We start from the raw sequence: 20,955 nt of genomic DNA on the forward strand, positions 1-20,955 counted from the left end.
TCCCTTTAAGGTTGTGATTTAACTTGTGCTTCATAAAGGATTTTTAAGTATAATATGTCTGCAGTCCATTTAAACAGTATCTCCAGATCAGTTCTGAGAATACTTAGGAAAGGTTTGTGTGAATGTTTTTTATTTTTATTTCTAAGTTCATCATTTTGATACAAATACCCATGGTTTTCTTCTGTGTTTACATGCAGCCAGGAGCTATGGGCGGAGACGAGGTAAAAAAAATTTTTTTAATGAGATCTTTTGCTTGCCAAATTGTGAGTAAATATGATTGTGTGTATGTTTATATCTGTGTGTGTGTGTAAAACAGTTAATGTATGGTATGATGTCCTATCTTAATTATTTTAGTGACATAATTCTCTTATATGTTCATTATATATTTTTTGTTGTTAGTTGGTAATTTGTTCTTTAATCCTAATAAAGACATAGCAAAGACTATTTCTACAGGGAAGTTTTTGTTATATGATTTATCGTGAATGATCTTGAGGGGATACGAAAAAAAAAATTTTTTTTTTGGTCCTGTATCCACTATGTTCTTCTCCTACCACTTAGAAGCAGAAGTTGGGTATTAGAAGGCAATTCTTGATCTTAGTAGGTTGACTGGTGAATTTTTGTGTGTGTTATATCCAGAGGCAGATTTACCTTGAAGCTAAATGAAGCTTCAGTTTCAGGGAACCTCACTTTCATGAGCCCCCTCCACGATCTTTAGTTTTGTGTTCTTTTTGTGAAAGAGGGGATCCCCAACTTGTATAGCAGCTAGGCCCCATAGAACTTGCATTTTCTCCTGGTCACACCCAAACAAAATAATATTGCTCTCATTTGTATAGTGCTTTAGCCTTTCTAAACTATACCCACATCTGTAGTTTGTCCAAATAATTTTAGGAAGTAGGTAAGCTTAATGTAGTAGAAAGAGTATGAGATTTAGGATCAAGGACCTAGATTGTAATCATTGCTTTATCACTTTAGTCTGGTATCCTTATCTGTACATTATAAGGTAATAGAACCAGTCTGTTCAACCTCAAGAGTATTAATGAAATTATAGTATAAAAAATGGGAAAGGAAAACCTATCCATGTCAACTAAAAGCATTCCAGAAATATAAATTGCTTTGGGACTCAATTCATTTGTAGAAACTGGGAGAAATGAAGTCATTTACTTGCTATGTGATCTCAAGTTAAGATCAGAGGCAAATCTGCTACCTTTGTCTTTTGGCTGCTTATTGAGTTTTGTTTACCCTTCATTGGCTGTTTCTGACTTTGTAGTTGAATCCTGAAGAGAAGATAACATTAAATTCATAATATTTTATTATTTATTTCATGGTAAATATTTGTTGAATTGATGAATATTGGCAGAGCCTAATATGTATTTGAGTTGCCATTGAAACCTTCTTTCATGGCGGAATCTGTTTTCACCTCATGGTAAAGAAAAACATTTGTGTTGTTGATTATTTTTAGCCCTAGAAATAAATACTATTTAACATTTTTAACCTAAATTAATTATTATTTTGTTTTTATTTTAGAGAGAGGGGGGAGGGAGAGAGAGAAGCATCAATTTGTTGTTCCACTTATTTACACATTCATTGGCTGATTCTTTTTTTTTTTTTTAATATATTTTATTGATTTTTTACAGAGAGGAAGGGAGAGAGGAAGAGAGCTAGAAACATCAATGAGCGAGAAGCATCGATCAGCTGCCTCCTGCACTGGGAGATGTGCCCGCAACCCAGGTACATGCCCCTGACCGGAATCGAACCTGGGACCCTTCAGTCCGCAGGCCGACGCTCTATCCACTGAGCTAAACCGGTTTCGGCCATTGGCTGATTCTTGTATGTGCCCTGACCAGGGATCAAACCTACAACCTTGGTGTGTCGGGACCATGCTCCAACCAATTCAGCTTATCTGGCCAGGCCCTGGGCTAAATTATTTTTAGATTTAAAGTATAGAAAATAACATTACTAGAAATCATTTTGTACCATTTCTTTCTTTGGCTGCTAGAAAAATGATCACTCTCAGGAAGGAATAGGGAATGGACCATTTTACATGTAAGATAAACACCATCTGGAGGGTCGATGGTGGGGACTACGGTGATCAGTCGCTAGATCTTGTTAATATTTTCCCACTGGTTTCTCAGGCTTTGCCCCTCTCCTTCCATTTGTATTATTTCACCTTTCTGAAATGCCACTGTGTCCATGTCACACCCCCCTTTCCATTCAGGATCCCATCATCTGGCTTCTCCCCGTTTCACCAGCGTTTTCCTCGGCGCCTGCTGCCTTACATTCTTCCTTTCTCTTCTGGGTGCCCTGATGTTCACCTGGAGATAAGTTCTTTGAGGACAGTGGTCTCTTCTCCCTGACACTGTGGTAATTCATATAGTTAGCACTTAACAATGCTTAGTGATGAGGATTGCTTTAAAGTAAACCCACATCTATGCAGAAGAGAGTTCGGCATTATATTTTAAAAATTATTTTTTACAAGTTATAGTATATTAGATATAAGATCACCTGTAGTTTTTAAACTCATGAAAAAGAATTACTCTTCCTATTTCCCTGTTATCTATTTGTAAGTTTTGACTCAATCGTTTTCAGAAGCCATGATCATCTTTGCATCAAATGCTAAGCTAAACACTGCCTAGATCAGCAGACCACCAGTGGTCTGTGAGGCCCAAAAGTTTGGCAACCGCTGGCCTAGATGACTTGATCCCTACTTTCTGTAAGTCTGCAGTTTGATAGTTGTAGATGGAGAGACAGAGAGAGAGAGAGAGAGAGAGAGAGAGAGAGAGAGAGAGAGAATATGAGTATATACATGGGGGGAATAGTAAAAGATGAATGTTGACTTTCTGTAATGAGGAAGGAAAGTCTTTGTTCTATACTTCTATTCCCAAAGCTATAAAAGAAGAAATGTCATCTTCTTTAAATGCAGTGACATAGCTAGGTGAGATGGGGCAGGTGTACCTCATATCCACTTTCATTCTCAGAAATATATACTCATCTGGGTCAATGCTGCATAATATATAAATTTGATGAACTGGCAGATTTTCTCATGTTCACATATTTGTGTGACTAGAGATTATATTAATACTTGATTTGTTTCCTCCAAACAAAATTTAGACTTACCCCAAAAAGCATAAGAAGTGAGCTTGCTAATGTATGTTGTTTTATTCTACCTATAGTTAAGATTTTCTGTAATTCACCGTGGCCAGTGTGGCTCAGTTGGTTAGACTGTCGTCCCATACACCAAAAGGTCACAGGTTTGATTCCTGGTCAGAGCACATATCCAGGTTGTGGGTTCAATCCCCTGAATATGAGAGGCAACCAGTCGATGTTTCTCTCTCCCTGTTCCTCTCCCTTTCTCTCTCTCTCAAATCAATAAAAATTAATTTTTCAAAAAGATTAGCTATAACTCATAATCTATTTTACATATACAGAGTGTGGCAAAAGTAGGTTTATAGTTTGTATGGAAAATAATACAATAATTAATAAATAATAATACAAGAATAAATTCTGTGTTTCAAGTACTCACAACTATAAACCTACCTTTGCCCACCCTATATATGTCAGTAAATATTTTAGGAATAGGAAGCAAAGGGAATTACCTCGCAGTTTTGAGATCTGTCAGCAAGAATTAGGCCAGTAGAATCTTTCACCTCTCCTGAACCTGGAAAAGCTGCCTTCAATAGGTAGAATTTCAGGAACACTTTCGATAATGGAAGAAGAGGGGAAGGCAAGGCACTCTAGGTATGTGATTCAATTGAAAGAAAGCTTTGAGGTGAGATTGGCATGACCAGTTGCTTGGAAGATATGTCCCTGAGTGTGTGCAGTGGGGGCCAGCTGGACGGGCGAGGTTGGCAATGAGATGGTCTGTGCTGCCTTGATGAATGGTGGTAAAACAGAGGGAAAGACTCCCAAACACAGATATGTCAGGCTTTAGAAGGAGGGTTTCATGAAACAAATAATGAAAACCAGAGAGAACCCTGGGCATCAACTTCTAGAAGGCTTAGGTGGGGAAACAAGTGTTGGAGGGTAGGCTCTTTGACAAGCCACGTGCTTCCAGTAGTGTAGCTGAAGCGGCAGTGGTTAGGGTAGAAGAAGAATTAGATATGAAAGAATAGGATTTGAAAATGAATATTGATTGTATATAAATCATTTAAACAGCCAATTACATTTTCTGTTGATACTAATTTTTATTGTAGAAATGTGTTTTAGTAGATACATGTTGATTTCCCTTGTGGAATCAAAAGGACACCAAAGCATTGTAGCATTTTCTTTCAGGAGTATTCTGTTGTTTTTTCTTAGAGCTGGTTTTCACAAGCTCTAATATGTGTTTTCCTATATAACTGCGCCCCCTGTTAGAAACTAGTCTAACAGGTGGTATACAGGATCTTTGCTTTACATTTAGCAGCACCCCTGACCAAAATATATGTTGTGTTTTTCATTGTACATGAGTTTTTATGAACTCTGGGAGACTTCTGTGCCTATGTAGACATGTTGGGTGTGTGGCAATGCTCTGCTTAACAGCATTTCTTAATTAAAGAGCAGCAAGGAAAATAAAAACGATCTTTTTAAACAATGTAAATGAGCAAATACAAGTAATGTTTGGAGTTACTTTACTATTGGAGTTGCTGTTGTAAAATGTACTTCTGTGTATATTTAACCCATAAAAACTTTATTGACATTAATGGATGGCTTAGTTGATCACAGTGGTTCTAAAAAGTCAGTAAGACAAACTTGTGTACCAAGTTGGCGTTGGGTCTTTCTGCCAAAGCCTACCCAACGGAGGAGAGATCAGCTATAGCAGTGGAACCCTAATGCAAGCATGCCACCCTGCTTATTCAAATCTGATTATGTGACCTTTCTTGTCTAAAGGAATGGTTGGTTCTAGAGTGAAACATGGACAGCTAAAGAAATTTCTGAGTGCTCATGATTAAAATCTCTGAAATGTTACTGTTTATTGTAATAGGAAACTTTGAGCACAGGACATGTTATGAGGAATAGCACTAGTTTTTCACCTTTGCAAGAAGGTGCCTAAAGAAATAAAAAAGGAGGGGCTCTTGGTGGGCCACCCTAATTTCATTCATTACGTGTTTGTGTGCTTACTGTGGGTCAGATGCTGGGCTAGAAGTTAAATGTGTTCTGTCTCTCTGCTAAGTGTTCATTCTAGCAGGAGAGAGACACACAATAAATAAATGAAACAAACATTTTTATACTCAAAAGTTATGATAAGTACTAGGCAGGAAAAATGCGAGGTTCCCTCCAAAATAGGATGGTGTTCACTGAAGAGATGTTATTTAAACTGAAACCAAAAAGCTGGAAAGACAGCTATCTTTAAACTTTTTTATTATGGAAAATTTTGAACATACACAAAAATAGAATAGCTTAATGAACTATATACCCATTACTTAGCTTCAGTGATTATCAACATTTTTGCCAATTTTGTTTCATATATTCCCCCCTTCAAGTATTTTAAAGAAAATTCCAGACATTATAAGACAGCTATTTTAAGAGGCTTGAGGCAAAGTATTGTGTGTGTGTGGTGGTGGTGGGGGGGGAATAGTAAAAGACCGAATGTCACAACATTGATAAATCTTGAAAACATTATGCTAAATGAAAGGAGGCAATTATAAAAGATCACAGATCCCTCTTTTATGAAATGTCCAGAATAGGCAAATCTATTGAGATAGAAAGTAGACGAATGGTTGCCTAGGGCTGAGAGATTTGAGGAAAATGGGGAGTAACTGCTATTGGATTACGTGGGTGAATTGTATGATATGTGAATAATATCTCAATAAAGCTGTGTGTGGTGTGTTTTTTTTGCAAAGGAGAGGTGGGACTTGACGAAAGAAAAGGCTTTGTGTGTTTGAGGAAGTTAATAGAGCCCAAAATGGCTGAGGTTGGAAGGGGAGAAGGGAGAGTGTCTTAAGAAGAGGCTGGAGGAAGGAAGGAAATCTGATCATGCGAGGCTTTAGCTCCTGGTGAGGATTTTGAACTTGGTCCAAGTACAAGAGGAAATCTATGACTGTTTGAAAGCCAGGGTCAAGTGATTGGATTTATGTTTTTCAAAGAGCACTCTGGCTACTGTTTGGAGTGTTGTGAGAGAAGTGGGCTGTCTAGTTCAGAATGATAGGCAAGAGATGATGATGTTTTAGGGTAGGGTAATGACAATGGAATTGGAAAGAAGTGAACAAATGGAAGATAGATATGGGAGTTGGAATCTACCCTCTTTGATGGCATTAGATTGAAGAATTGAATGTGGAAAGTAAATCAGAAGGAAGACTGAAAATGATGTTCAGGTTCTGGGTTGTGAAGCTACATATTGAAATAGGAGTGGGAGAGAATAGGTTTAAAGTAGATGCCAAGAGTTCATTTATAAACAGATAAAGCTTGTGATAACCAGGAGATACCCACATAGCAATACCAGGAAAGATGCATTTCTATCTATTTGTATAGTAGGGTTTTATGGAAGACTTTTGTGTAATCAAAGGAATTCTGCTGCCCTCAGAGATTTGAAAAATCTCATCTAGTTTAAATATATCAATATGTAAATGAGACTCAGGGAAGTGATATATCTTGGCCAACGTCACAGATTAATGCATAGCTTAGATTCCTGACTCTCTTCACTTACGGGGCAGTTTTTTTAAGGGAGTCATACCATTTAATCCACTTAAAAAAATTCCCAAAGTGACTATTTCCTGAGCTGTTTGCAAAACTAAGATGAAAAGAGTCCGGCTTGGAAAGCATGCACTGGGCCAGAAGCGGCCTGGTGCTATTGATTGACAGCAGAGCTCTGGTGGGGGCTCCCAGGGAGGTCGGAGCAGCTTTGGCAACCCAGCTGGAAAGGGAGCCTCCTGGGGTAGAGTTATCTTGGAGGAGCCTTCTGTACTTCAATAGTGCTTCGCAGGTTTCTTACTTGGCATTTTTCTTACAAGGGTCCTTCAGGTTTAAGTCATCTCTGCATTCAGAGAGTATTTTTCTAATTACTGGGCCAAAAATTACATTCTGGTTATTTTTTTATTTTTTTTATATGTTTTTATTGATTTCAGAGAGGAAGGGAGAGGGAGAGAGAGGTAGAAACATCAATGATGAAAGAGAATCATTGACTGGCTGCCTCCTGCACGCCCCACACGGGATCAATCCCACAACCCAGGCACGTGCCCTGACCGGAAATCGAACCGTGACCTCCTAGTTCATAGGTTGACACTCAACCACTGAGCCATGCTGGCTGGGCACATTCTGGTTATTAAGTGAAAGTAGATATCAGAAAACCAGACCATTTGGTAGAAAAGAAAGCCAAATGGCCAAGTCATAGCAGATGAGAAGCTTTTCTCTGGCTTCTGTTGAAATATTGAATATGAATATTTTATGTGGAAGTATCATGAGGTTAAAGCAGATTTATATACTAAATGTATCAGAGTATAATTTTTTGTTAGGTAAAATGGCTTACTTTAAGTATTTGGTCTTGGGGAATGGATAGAGCGTCGGCCTGCGGACTCAAGGGTCCCAGGTTCAATTCCGGTCAAGGGCATGTACCTTGGTTGCAGGCACATCCCCAGTAGGGGGTGTGCAGGAGGCAGCTGATTGATGTTTCTCTCTCATCGATGTTTCTAACTCTCTATTCCCTCTCCCTTCTCTGTAAAAAATCAATAAAATACATATATATTTTAAAAAGAGTCACCTCTTCACAATAGCAACACACTAAATTCACTTATAGTCTTTCAGGAGCTTATCACTGGAGTATAGAAAAATAAATGATTGTCAGGCTACGGAAATAACAGATGAGCCATTCTGTCCCTCTGAAGAGTAATCCCACCAGTATGATAAAATCTTTTTATCTCCTGTTGGTCTGGCTGGGTGAGCACTACAAGTTCTTCCTCTTCACTTCTTTTAAATGCCTCCTGCAGACTAACTTTCTGTTCCATCAGCACTCCGGGCAGTCACGTTACAGTGAGATGGGCTAGATTATGGATTTTGCAGTCCATTCCTGAGGATATACTTCCTTTAACTTGATTGAGCCTGGATGTTTCCCAAGGCTCTATCTATACACTTCACACGCAAGTGCCTCTTTCGGTGGCTGCCTGCTCTAGATGGGCAATCTCCATGGTTCTTAAGTTTGAGCACAGGGTTCGCTGGGGAAATCTGTTAAAAGTGCAGATTTTCAAGTTTGACCTCCGCAGATTCTGATTACGGAGACCTGGGGATGGGTTTCTTACTTCTTACCCACAGTTAGGGAAACATCATGTATGTGTGAATTCTTCGTAGTTTCATTTCTAAGGGCCACTTTATTACTAAAGTCTATGGTACTCTAAGTACTAACTAAAACAGAGATTTGGTTTTTAAACCTTGGAAAGTTTTAAGTATCCATAACCAATTTTTAAAACAGTCCAGATTTTCACAATTAACTCTTGCTTTTATTTTCTTTGTCAAAATACTCTGGGGAAACTGTGGTCATGTTGGCCATGCAAAAGCAAGTTCTCCTTGTTCTAGAATGTCTTGAACATCCACTTCTCCTTCTTCACTGCTCTGGTTTAAGACTTCCTCATTCTCTCACTGGACAGTCACAGATTTCTTCAGACTCTCACCCCACCCCCCCTTCTCCCTGGGTGTAAATTGCTGGTGGAGCTGATGGTAGCTATTGTAGGATCTGGGGGTAGAGGAAATACCATGGTCACAAGCATCTTAGAGAATTCATTGTGACCGGATGGGAGATGGATTAGATGGGAGTATCAGACTTTTCAGGGAGTGAGCGTAGTTTTAAAAAGAAAAAAACAAAAACCTAGTATGAGAAAGAAATATTAAATTTGGAAAATGGGGGAGATTTTCTTTTGTTTCTTTTGTAATATAGAATATAATGTTTGAATGAATAGAAGCAATAGAAAAGGTCTCGATTTTCTGGAGCATGGTCCCATCTCTTGCCATCGTCACAGCATGTGTTCTGTTCCATCCTTTACTTGCATCCCATGCCTTTGCACATGCTGTTTCCTTTCCTGGATACTGCCTCACTTTTAACAGTTACCGAGTACCTTTTACGTGCTCTTATTAGAACATGTAGATACAGTGATGAACAAGATTAAATGGGTCCCTTTCCTAATAGAGCTTACAATTGAATGGGGTTTTGTGAAATGAGATACCAAATAAAAACCCATACAAAAGTGCTCTGAGTGGATAGAAAAGGGGACCTTAACCGAATCTAGAAGGTCAGGGTCGTTCCACCTGAAAAAATGACTTTTCAGCTGAGACCTGAAGAATTGTAGGCATTACCTAGAAAATTAGGGAGCTGGGAAGAGGGTGTTTGTTGGTTAGGGGAACACTCTGTCCTTAGAGCCTGAGGCAAGGAGGAATAATCAAAAAATTCAAAGGAGGTGTGTGAGATCGGAGGTTAGTGAACCAGAAGGAGAGGCAGCAATTATGCTGTAGGAGAGGCAGGCAGAGGCCTATGGTTACAGAGATGTGTCTGCACTTTATCGAGAGCAATGGGCCGTTGTTGAGGGGTTTTACAGGTAGGGGTGAGGAGTGAGGTTACATGTTCAGGTTAATTTTTGAAAATGATGACTTTGTTTGTGGAGAAAGCACTGTAGGGCTCAGGATAGAAATCAGTAGACTAAGCAAGCTAGTGTGTAGAGCAAGCTTGTCAAACTCAAAGGCTAACATGGGCCAAATAAACAGGGTCTAAATTTATGTGGGCTGCAAAAAAAAGCTTCAATTTTCATAGAAATGTATGTTTACTTTGATAAAGACATGCTGAATACAAAGGGCTGAAATAAATGAATAATCGTTGACATAAAATAATAGAACATTTTAATAAAATTAATATTTTTTCTTGAACACTTACCAGATACTGAATAACTGCACAAATTAATAAGTGTAACACAAATATTTTTCTTGTTCTCCAAAAGCTGAAATATTTCCTGTTGTGCACACCAAACAAGTCAGTACAAGACTAATGACGTGGCAACCGGCTGCTAAAATATTCGCTGCTAGTATTAGTGAAGAGAAATGGTATGCCTGTGTGTAAGGCAAGTAAGGGAAATGAAAGCAACATGTTTACACTAATTAGTCATTAGCGAATGTTGTAGTTCATTATTAATAACTGGAGGCCTGTTGCATGAAAAGATTTATGCAGTGCACCTTCCCTCCCCCTGGCTGCTGGCACCGGTTTTCCTCCGACACCCGGGACCCAGGCCTTCACTCTGGCCAGAGCTGCCTTCCAGCCCGCCAGCCCCAGGTCCCCCATGAGAGGGCCAGATGAGGGTGGGGCGGGTGCCCAATCGCTGCAGTCCTGCCCGCCAGCTACAGGTCAGGTCGCACACGGGACGCCCACCGCCCCGGGTTGCAGATAGCAGGCCCAGGTGGCGGTGGGGCAGGTGGGATTGCACTGTTCCGCTGTGCCTGCAGTATGCAAATTAGCCGTCATCTTTGCTGGAGGTTAATTTGCATATTGTGCTGATTAGCCAATGGGAGGCGTAGCTCTTCCGCCGTGCCTGCAGTATGCAAATTAGCCGTCATCTTTGCTGGAGGTTAATATGCATATTGTGCTGATTAGCCAATGGGAGGCGTAGTGAAGGTATGGTCAGTTACCATGTTTCTCTATTATTAGATTAGATTATGTGTAACAGGATATTGTAAAAATTAAGTTACAAAATTTTTATTGAAATGTTTCTTACATACTGTTCTATTGGCTGGGCTGCAAAAAAATATTCCTTGTGGGCCACGAGTTTGACATGCTTGATGTAGATTCATTAAAGAGTGTTACTTCAGGGGAGAGATGATGGTGATCTGGACTAAGATGTTAGGATCGAACATGGAATTGACTGGATTGAAGAATTTTATAGCTTGAGTTGGCAGGAGGTATGGAGAGATGGATTAGAACTGGAGTGTGAAAGAAACAGAGATGTCAGGGATGACACCTGGATTTTGTGGATTGAATTGGATATGGATAATAGTCATTTTTATTGAGAGGAGCAGGTTTGGAGGAAAGATCCAAACTGCGTTAAAAGTTCTTTCTCTGTGGATTCTTGTTCTTTACGTTAGGCACTCCCACAAGATTCTGCTCAAATCTGCCCTCCTGTGAAATCACTCTGACGGTCTTTTTGCCCCCATCTCCCATCAGGCAGTAAATTGTGCTTTTGTGTCATTTAGTAACACATTTTTCCTTAGTACTTATTCCTCTGTTTTATAATTGTGCACTTGACTATCTCTGACCAGACTTGATTTCTTTGTCAGGGACTTCCAAATAACGATCTTATTTATTTGGTGTTTGTGGATGTGGATAAATATTTTCTCACAGAGTTATGTATGTTAAGATTTCTTTATCTTTTTTTAAAATATATCTTTACTGATTTCAGAGAGGAAGGGAGAGAGATAGAAACATCAATGATGAGAGAGAATCATTGATCGGCTGCCCCCTGCATACCCCACACTGGGGATCGAGCCTGCAAACCAGGCATGTGCCCTGACCAAGAATTGAACTGTGACCTCCTGGTTCATAGGTCGATGCTCAACCACTGAGCCACACCAGCTGGGCAAGATTCCTTTATTTTAAATCCAGGTAATACTGGAGTAATTTGTTTTACCGTGGAACTTTCGCAGCCTTTTGTATTCCAATGTGGATTGTTAATCTATGGGAAAGGCATAAGCTGGGCAATGTTTTCCAATATAATTTAGTTCTCCCTTCCCTCCTCCCACACACGCTTTTGTTTTCTGAGCATCTCATGTTACTCGTGTTGAGAGTCAGAGATGGGGATAGGAACAGTCTGTGGGAAATGTGATTGGGCATGTTCCTATCACAGAGTAGGCGCATAATTCACCGGGTGTGGATTACGTGAAAAGCAAAGCTGACTGCCGAGGGAGAACAGCTCTTCGTGTCTTTGGGAAACTCATTTTGCCGATAGTTGCTGCAGATCTATTTTTCCCTCCAGTAATCAAAACAAATAACAAGGATGAGAATTTACTGTCCATTGTTTGTTCCTGTCAGGCTAGAAAAGCTAGGTGACATGAGGTGACCAATTTTGTTCTGTTTCTTTGTAGCTAAGCTGGGAAGAGCTGAACAAAAATTTCTTTGGTCCTTTTATTTATTAACTCCCAACATCAAAATAGTGCCTTTCTTATACCACCTGGGTTCATAAAATAAACAGAGTTATATTAGTAACTATTTTTTTTTTTGTAAAAGAAATAAATGTTCGGTACTTTTCTAAGGCTATTTATATTCTGTTTCAGAGAGTTGACTGTAGTGACGCAGAACCTAGGTTTCAGGGAAATAAAGACAGGCTAAAGACAGGATAGACTAAATGGGGAAGACTTTTTTTTTAAGAGTTGTATGAATTTATTTTAGAGGGAAATTTTTCTTTTAAAGAGTGCTCAAGACAGTTTGCTTTTAGAGGGGAACCTAGTGGAAAGTTTTACCAGGAACTCACTGACTCAAACAGGAAATGTATTTGTTTTTAAACTTAGATTTTATTTTGTTGCCAGATGGCATTACTGTGTTACATTTATTAACAGACTCTAACTGCTGGTATCTTTCTTATACCATGTGGCGTGGATAGGTACCTCTACTCTGTACACTTTATTTGACTGTAGAGTTAACAATGAGAAAAATTTTTTGCGTGATATCAAATATGGCCTACATTAGGAGAGTTAAAAATGTCATAACCACATCTACATCTGTCCTCCCACATCTTAACTGACATGTTTTCGTTTACCTGTCCCACCTTTTATTATTGCAGATGTTTATTTTCAAATTGGAGTAGCTTGAAATGGCAGAAAAAACTTAATCATGTTTAGTCCAGCTCTCAAAGATGTTATCAGCCTCTGTCATCAGTTTAATATTCCCTCAGCCATCAAGTGTCCATCTTTAGAACTGAACCTGTGAGCTCACCATAAAGAGCAAATAAAGATCTGTGAATAAAGATTACTTTTTCATTTATTTTAAGAAATGCTTAGGGAAAGGATACACAACTTGCTGAATACTCTTAGCAGCAGTGATAGGGACTCTGTGAGTAAGATGGGGTGAATTTTTAGCAGCAAAAACAGCTGCAGCATTTAATGCTTCTTCCTTAGTATCAGTCTAGTCGTGTCTGTGGGTTACATACCTTCACACAAAAATGATGGTACAAATTCGTCTAGACCTGGTAACCTGCCGTCGCTCGTTCTATTGGAAACGTCACAGCTCAGGAGTTATCTTTTTATATGCTCTACTCTGCATTTTGGCTCCCAATAAAACGTTTGTTGTCCAGGAAAAGAATTTTAACTGTGCAAACTCCCACATTTGTTTCAGGTCGGTCTTCTCTCTTCCCCTTTGAAGATGCCTTCCTGGATGACAGTCATGGCGATCAGTCCTTGTCCTCTGGCTTAAGTTCCCCCACTCGCTGTCAAAACGGGGAGCGAGTAGAGCGCTACTCTAGAAAGGTGTTTGTTGGAGGCCTTCCTCCTGACATCGACGAAGGTACTGTGCGTTCATTGATGACTTTATAAAGGCCAGCTTGGTTCTTTGTGTGATCCGACCCTGCCTCTCCTCTCCAGGACAGTTTTAGGACGTTCATCTCTTAGTGAGCCAGGGGGTGAGAATATTCAATGGATGGAGTGGCAATAGATGATGTACTTCAGGTCTACAGTTTATATGCGTTTTATACATAGCAGTCTCCCAACAGTGTCCCATTTCCTAGTTACTATATCAGAGCTTACTTTTCTGAAACTCTTACTACGAGCTCATAATTGTGTGAGGTGCTTCACATTGCAGTATCTCATTTAATCCCCGTAGCCATCCCAGAAGGCATAGCCTACCAACTCCATTTTATAGGTGAGGAAGCTGCGGATCAGAGAGAAACAATTTGTCCGGGGTCATGTAGCTGTGGTGCAGTTGGAACTCGACATCACAGCTTTTGCTTATGTCCATTATATCATACCATCTCATAGTTTAATATAGATGGCCTATTAGTTAAGAGCCTCCCTCTTACCTGTAAGAATGAAGATTAAGGAGAAATTTTCTTCATGATATTTTTGAGATCCCACCAATCCAAAAGTAAGTTTTTCTCCTATGCCTAAAGCCAGTTAGCACACAGTAGGTTGTCAATAAATATTTGTTGAGTGGATAAATGAAACAAAATTATAACAGTTAAGGGGAAAAAACAACAACTGTAGTTCAAGGCCTTGGACCTGCTATAAAATGTTTACAAAACCTGTTTTTCCAGCATTAGTCTAGCTCTGACATTTCTCTGATTTATCATCCTTTTTGTGTGTGTGTTGAGAGAATAGTCTCTAAAAATAGTTTTATTTTAGACTTGCTGCTTTAAAGTTGTACACAAATGGAGACTCATTTTCCTCCGAACTATTCTTGTACTAATGTTAATTTCATTTATCAAATGGATTTTTCTTTAAGACAAAGTTTTGATCATGACTAAGAGAGTGGCAACTTAAACCTAGATAGGAGCTAAGTTATAATCTCCTGGTTTGAGTCAAAACTCAGAAGGAGCCCTAACCAGTTGGCTCAGTGGATAGAGCGTCAGCCTGCAGACTCAAGGGTCCCAGGTTCAATTCCGGTCAAGGGCATGTACCTTGGTTGCAGGCACATCCCCAGTTGGGAGTGTGCAGGAGGCAGCTGATGCATGTTTCTCTCTCATCGATGTTTCTAACTCTCTATCACTCTCCCTTCTTCTCTGTAAAAAATCAATAAAATATATTTTTTTAAAAAGTCAGAAGGAAAAGATAAAGTTATTGAACTCTAACTTTTGAAACATTTTCTTTATAGGATGTGTAGTAGGTGTGTATGAAAGAAACCTTGGCTTTTAAGTTTTCTTAACCCACCAAATAGAATTATCTACTTATTTCCCCTACTCCTCACCAAAAGAATTAACTATTTGTAAAATAATTGTACAGATTAATACTCTTTAGATTAATAATAATAATAATCCAGGGTTAATAATCTGAGAGATTATTTTATACAAGTAAAAATATTTTAAATATTCTGTATACTTTTGCCTTTTTTCTTTATTGATTAAGGTATTACATATGTGTCCTTATCCCCCCTTTGCTTGCCCCTACCACTCCCCCACTCATGCTCTCACTCCCCTGATGTCTGTGTCCATTGGTTAGGCTTATATGCATGCATACAAGTCCTTTGGTTGATCTCTCCCTCTTGCCCCCACCCTCCCCTACCTTCCCTCTGAGGTTTGATGGTCTGATTGATGATTCTCTGTCTCTGGATCTGTTTTCGTTCATCCGTTTATGTTGTTCATTATATTCCACAAATGAGTGAGATCATGTGGTATTTATCTTTCTCTGGCTGTGCCTTTTTTCTAAAAGCAGAAAACATTCCTATTTTTAGAATCTCCATTTTATTTGACAGGGAGGTCACCTTAGCTGACCTCAGATTTTTCCCCTCCCAAATCTTTATATCAGTGAATTGGCAGTGAAGGGAAATGAATTATAGTTAGAATCACATTCTGCGTGGGTGAGAGTGAATGACCAAAAGTATCCCCCTGAATGATCGATATTTTGCTTCGTAGGTTTGCCTTCTGTACAAATGCTTTACAAAACTGCTCTCCAAACATTTCGTTTCTCTTTTGCTAAGATTCCTCCTCTGTTTTGCAGATGAGATCACTGCCAGCTTCCGCAGGTTCGGACCTCTCGTGGTGGACTGGCCTCACAAAGCTGAAAGCAAGTCGTACTTTCCTCCGAAAGGTAATGCCCTTGAAAGGTCTCCTCTGCCGGCACTTAAAGTGTCTCTGCTGCCTGCCTGTTGGAGAACTAGCTCGATAGTTCAGTAAAAAGCAGCCTTTTAACTCTTGAAAGAGGTGTTGACATTTCCCCCCACAATTGAGAAAACATTTAACATTGGTCATCTGCTCGTGTCTCACTGTTTTTCACTTGAAGACTGTTCCCCGGAGCACACTGATTGTTTCGGGGCATCTATTCTACTGACAGTGAGGCCTTGTGAGTCTGTTGTGAATGAACCTCGTGCTGACTATTTGAGGAAAAGGATCTAGGGTTTTGAGAAATGGCAGTGATGGGAAAGAAAAAGATTACTTAAAGTCAAATTTTATTTGTATCCCCTAGCCCTGTGGTTTTATAGATCTTATAAAGCCCAAACTTGGAAAATGTAGTGACTAAAGAATGACATTTTATGAAATTACCTTTATTTGTGTCTGTCTCTTAAGCAACTTCATCTGTTGATAGGTGGAGAGCAAGCTAGCAAAGGACTCTTCACATAACTTTGCTTCTCTTATTTTCGGTAGGCTTTTCTTTTTTACAAGGCCATGAAAATATATTAGTTTGTTCATAGTTTGCCATTTTTGTAGGATCTAGGGATCTTTTCTGGTGATATTAACTCTGGGTATGCATCTAGATGTATACAGAAGAGTGTTTAGGTTAAAGAGAAGTGTCCTTCTCATGTTATGTTCTGTAGATATGTTTTAAGGCTGCCTTTCATCTCTAGGGAATTGTTTTTTGGGGATGAGTTGTTGTGTAAAACATTAGCCACCACTAGAAGATGGGGTCAAAGTACTTGTCCTTCTTGTGCCTTTTCCAGGAATCAAAGATAGCTTAACCGAGGGAAGGCAAGTGGCTTCCTTTCATGTTTGGTTTCTTTGTCGCCTGTATTTCTCCCCACTCTCTTTATAGCCTATGAAAGTGTTATTCACTAAAGAGGGCTGTTAGTTTGCTTTTAACATATGTCCGTATGTTAGAAGAAATTTTAAAGAAAAATAAGTTTTATATTAATCAGAAAAGATAAAAACCATCATGCCGATTATTTCAGCAAAGGAATGTGTTCATGCGCTGCATGTATGACACTGTCTACACACACGCCTTTCAGCCATATTTTTAAAAGTGCTCACCTGAAATCTATGTAATTTTATTAACCAATATCACCCCAATAAATTCATTAAAAAACAAACAAACAAGAAAACACAGTCAAGGCAACACCAGCTCCTGACCCAGCAGTGAGCTGTGTGTTGGCCCCAGGGGAACCCTGGACAGCTTACCCACACTTTGACAGCAGGCCTCAATCGGAGAAGAAAGGTTCTGGAAAAGTCTCTGAAATAAATTTATTTTAGTGTAAAAAAAAAGTGTGCTATTAATTCATTGAATCAGAATAGTGTTATTTCAGTGAATGAATAAGTTTACTACACTGTACCATATACAATATACTCTTTTAAGTCCCGTGTATAAAAAGATATTCCTCAGCGTACTAGTTGCCTATGTAAATCATGACAGTGTTATTTCAGTGAAAGAATGTATTCATAATGTGTTATTGTAACATACTGTGTCAAATGACAAGTATAAAAGATACGTCTAAGGGCGCCAGTTGGAAAAAAAAAATCACGCTGAGGTTATAAAAATAATTCTGGGATAAAAGATGTCAGATGATCATTATAAAAATGAAGATAAATACATATGATCATATCCAAAGAAAATTATCCCATATCTACCTCTATCAGAAATAGTCACTGTATACATTTTATTAAATATCCTTCTGATATCTCTGTGAATATATACATTTACATGAAATTTAAAATTTTACATAAACAGGATCCCATTATGCATGCTGTTTAATAACCTACATTCCCCCCATCCCACCCCCAGCAATGTCGGCACCTTTCTATAAGAAACCTACATTATTGTTAATGACCTTATTTTATTTAATTAGTCCTACTGATGATGGACATTTAAGTTACTTCCAGTTGTTTTCACTCATGGATGATGCTTCAGTGAATATCCTTTATGCCTTCACCTTTTTGTCCTTTCATATAAATATTACCTCTTACGTCGGCCTGCGGACTGAAGGGTCCCGGGTTCGATTCCGGTCAGGGGCATGTGCCTGGATTGCGGGCACATCCCCAGTGGGGGATGTGCAGGAGGCGGCTGATTGATGTTTCTCTCTCATTGATGTTTCTAACTCTCTATCTCTCTCCCTTCCTCTCTGTGAAAAATCAATAAAATATATTTTTTAAAAAAATATTACCTCTTAGGGTGAACTTTCAGAAGTGAGGTATATGTTTATACATATTGCCAAGCTGCCCTTAAGAAAGGTTATGCACATTTATATCCAAAACTCAGGTTTAATGAGGGTCTGGGGTTATGGCCTTTTCCATCTTTGCCAATCCAATGATTAAAATAACATTTTTTGGCATTTTTTCTTTTTGGGGCATTTGAATTTATTTTACTTTTTTACATTGCCATCTGATTTCTATCTGGAAGTTATAATGGAATAAGGCAGAAAAAAGGATCCAGATTTGTTTTTCCAATTATCATGCCACTTGTTCCAACAATTGCTTGTTGACTGTTCCATTTTTCCTCATTGATATGAATCATTAGAAGGTCACCTCTGCTATTTCTCAATGCTAATGAGTACTTGAAATGTGACTAATTTATTGATTGATTTTTCTTGATTTTAGAGAGAGGGAAAGGGAGAGGGATATAGAAATAGAAACATCAGTGATGAGATCCTACTGGAGATCGAGCCCACAGCCTGGGCATGTGCCCTGACTGGGAATTGAACCGGTGACCTCTTGGTTCATGGGTTTACGCTCAACCACTGAGCAACCCTGGCCAGGTGAAATGTGACTAATTTAAATTGAGATATGCTATAAGTGTGAAATACACTGATTTCAAAGACTTATAGTTTTAAAAAATGTTAAAAGGTTCACTAATTTTGTTCACATGCTAAAATGATAATTTTTGGATATATTGGATTAATTAAAATATATTAAAATTAACCTTACCTGTTTCTTTTTACCTTTTTAAATATAAATATTAGAAAATTTTCAGTTACAGTTGAGTAACTGAAAAATGTATGTGAGTAACACTTCTATTGGACAGCACTCCTCCAGAACAGGGATCAGCAAACCACCTGTTTTTGCAATGGCCCCCAGGCTAAGGATAGTTCTTATATTTTTAAGGGCTATAAAAATGCACACACAAGGAAGAATATGTAACGGAGACTGTATGTGACCCTCAAATCCCTTTGCATAAAATCTCTCGACTTCCTACTCTAAAGTAGCCCAGAGAATTACTCAATTAGCTTCTGAAGCATCCAGTTACAAAGGAGGCAGGTTATTTCAGAGGAAGTCTATATACTTGCAGACCTAACTAATTATTAAATTTTGTTTTCTGTTGAGTCAAATGCTTCCCTGCAGTCTTTATCCATTAGTCAATTGTGTCCTATAAAATAAAACAATAAGTCATCATTGTGACATCTATTTCATGGTACTTAAAGGACTATCAGTCTTCTCTTTTCTAAGTTAAATGTTTTCACTTCCCTTAGTAATACCTTACATTTAATGGTTTCTAGATAACCATTCTTCTTGTCTGCCAATATATATACACGTGTGTGTGTGTATTTTTTACAATATCCTACTTAGATTTGTTACTGAAAATTGGAGAGAACATTGGATTGGTCTGAGCAGTGGAGAGTTTATCAGCTTTATAAACTCCATGTTTTTTTGTACCATCTATATATATATATAAAAACCTAAGTGACCGTTCAACCCTTTGACCATTCAACCAGTAGCTATGATGCGCACTGACCACCCAGGGGGCAGATGCTCAATGCTCAGGCATGGAAACATGGAACAGACTGATGAATCTCAGAGGGAAGTGGGGAGAGTGGGAAGAGATTAACCAAAAATCTTATATGCATACTAGAGACCTGGTGCACAGATTCGTGAACTGTTGGGGTCCCTCGGCCTGGCCTGCAGGGATTGGGCCGAAACTGGCAGTCCAACATCCCCCGAGGGATCCCAATTGCGAGAGGGCGCAGGCCAGGCCAAGGGACCCCTCTGGTGCACGAATCTGTGCACCAGGCCTCTAGTTCCTATATAACAGCATAATATAAAACTGTAGAACACTAGAATTGGTGCCCTTATTTTACAGCTGAGGTTAAGTTTGGAGATGAGTCAGTGAGAGCCAGGCATGAAGAGAATCTGGATCTCTGATTCTGGTCCTCAGAGAGCAGGTTGCATTTTTTTGGTGATTGGGGTCAAGGAGGAGAAATAATAATTATGCTTTTGGCTCCTGTCTTGTTTTGCTCTTAGCTAAAGTTTGACCTATTTGGGAAGGACCTAAAGAAATTTGGTGTTATTCCAAGACTGAAGTTAACTTTGAGCATCAATGCCCATAGCTTTAAATGTTGGGGCCATCTAGGCAGTTCACCCCAAATTATTCTGTGGCTTTTGAATAATGCCCCTTTGTGCTTTTTCTACTTTTCTTTAAAGCCCTTGGGTTTTAATTGAGTTTTGTGTCTTCTTGGTACTGTTTCTTTCTCCCGTTGTACTTTTCTTTAGGTCACCTAAGGTTGGCCATTAGGTACAGTTTGTTTGGCTATATGTTTTAGGCTTATATGTAAGTAGAAAGGAAAGCATGAACGATCCACTATAGTTTTCTTTGGCCCTTTTTAAAAGAAAGTATATGCCTTATAAAAAAAAAGAATCATTCATCTATCAGGTTTGCTATACAGAGCTGGAGTAATTTGTAAAACCATGATAATTTCAATGAGCTCTAGAGGGCTTAAGTTCTCCATAGAGAGACAGTGGCCAGATATAGCAACTGCCCCCTTAAGTGTTGTTGGGTCAAACAGAGTTGGAGGTGATGGAGATGAGGGCCACTGAGGCATTTGACCAACCATCCGAGGCTATGTAGAGCTCTGTGGACACTTAGTCTGTGGCTACAAGCAGGCAATTGCTCAGTGTTCTCCAGAGCACCACTGAGAACATGGGAGGCGGAAGAAGGCGCGGAAGTCAGATTGTGTGTCTTTATGATTCTTCTCAGACCGCATGAACTTATAGTCCTGTGAGGAAGATAAAAAAAATAATCAGATGGTCACAAAATAAACACAATTACAAATAGTGATCGTTCTCTAAAGGAAAAATAAGTGCAGTGACTTTAAAAAGTATCAATTTAGATTGAGGATATGGAGAGAGCTTCTCTGAGAAAATAGTGAAGCAGACCTGAAAATTGAGGTGTTAGCGAGAA

At 39.0% G+C, this 20,955-nt stretch overlaps 1 protein-coding gene across 1 annotated transcript in view; it reads left to right on the plus strand.

Moving 5' to 3' along the window:
* The window catches only part of CPEB3 (cytoplasmic polyadenylation element binding protein 3), a 139,838-nt gene that overhangs the window by 55,024 nt on the left and 63,859 nt on the right, over nucleotides 1–20,955 (plus strand). The window contains exons 4-5 of the mRNA XM_006755095.2: nucleotides 13,265–13,432; nucleotides 15,577–15,666. Of these exons, the coding sequence (XP_006755158.1) occupies nucleotides 13,265–13,432; nucleotides 15,577–15,666 (258 nt within the window). The remainder of the gene's footprint in view (nucleotides 1–13,264; nucleotides 13,433–15,576; nucleotides 15,667–20,955) is intronic.

Source organism: Myotis davidii, unplaced genomic scaffold (genome assembly GCF_000327345.1).
Source record: "Myotis davidii unplaced genomic scaffold, ASM32734v1 scaffold271, whole genome shotgun sequence".
Taxonomy (NCBI): domain Eukaryota; kingdom Metazoa; phylum Chordata; class Mammalia; order Chiroptera; family Vespertilionidae; genus Myotis; species Myotis davidii.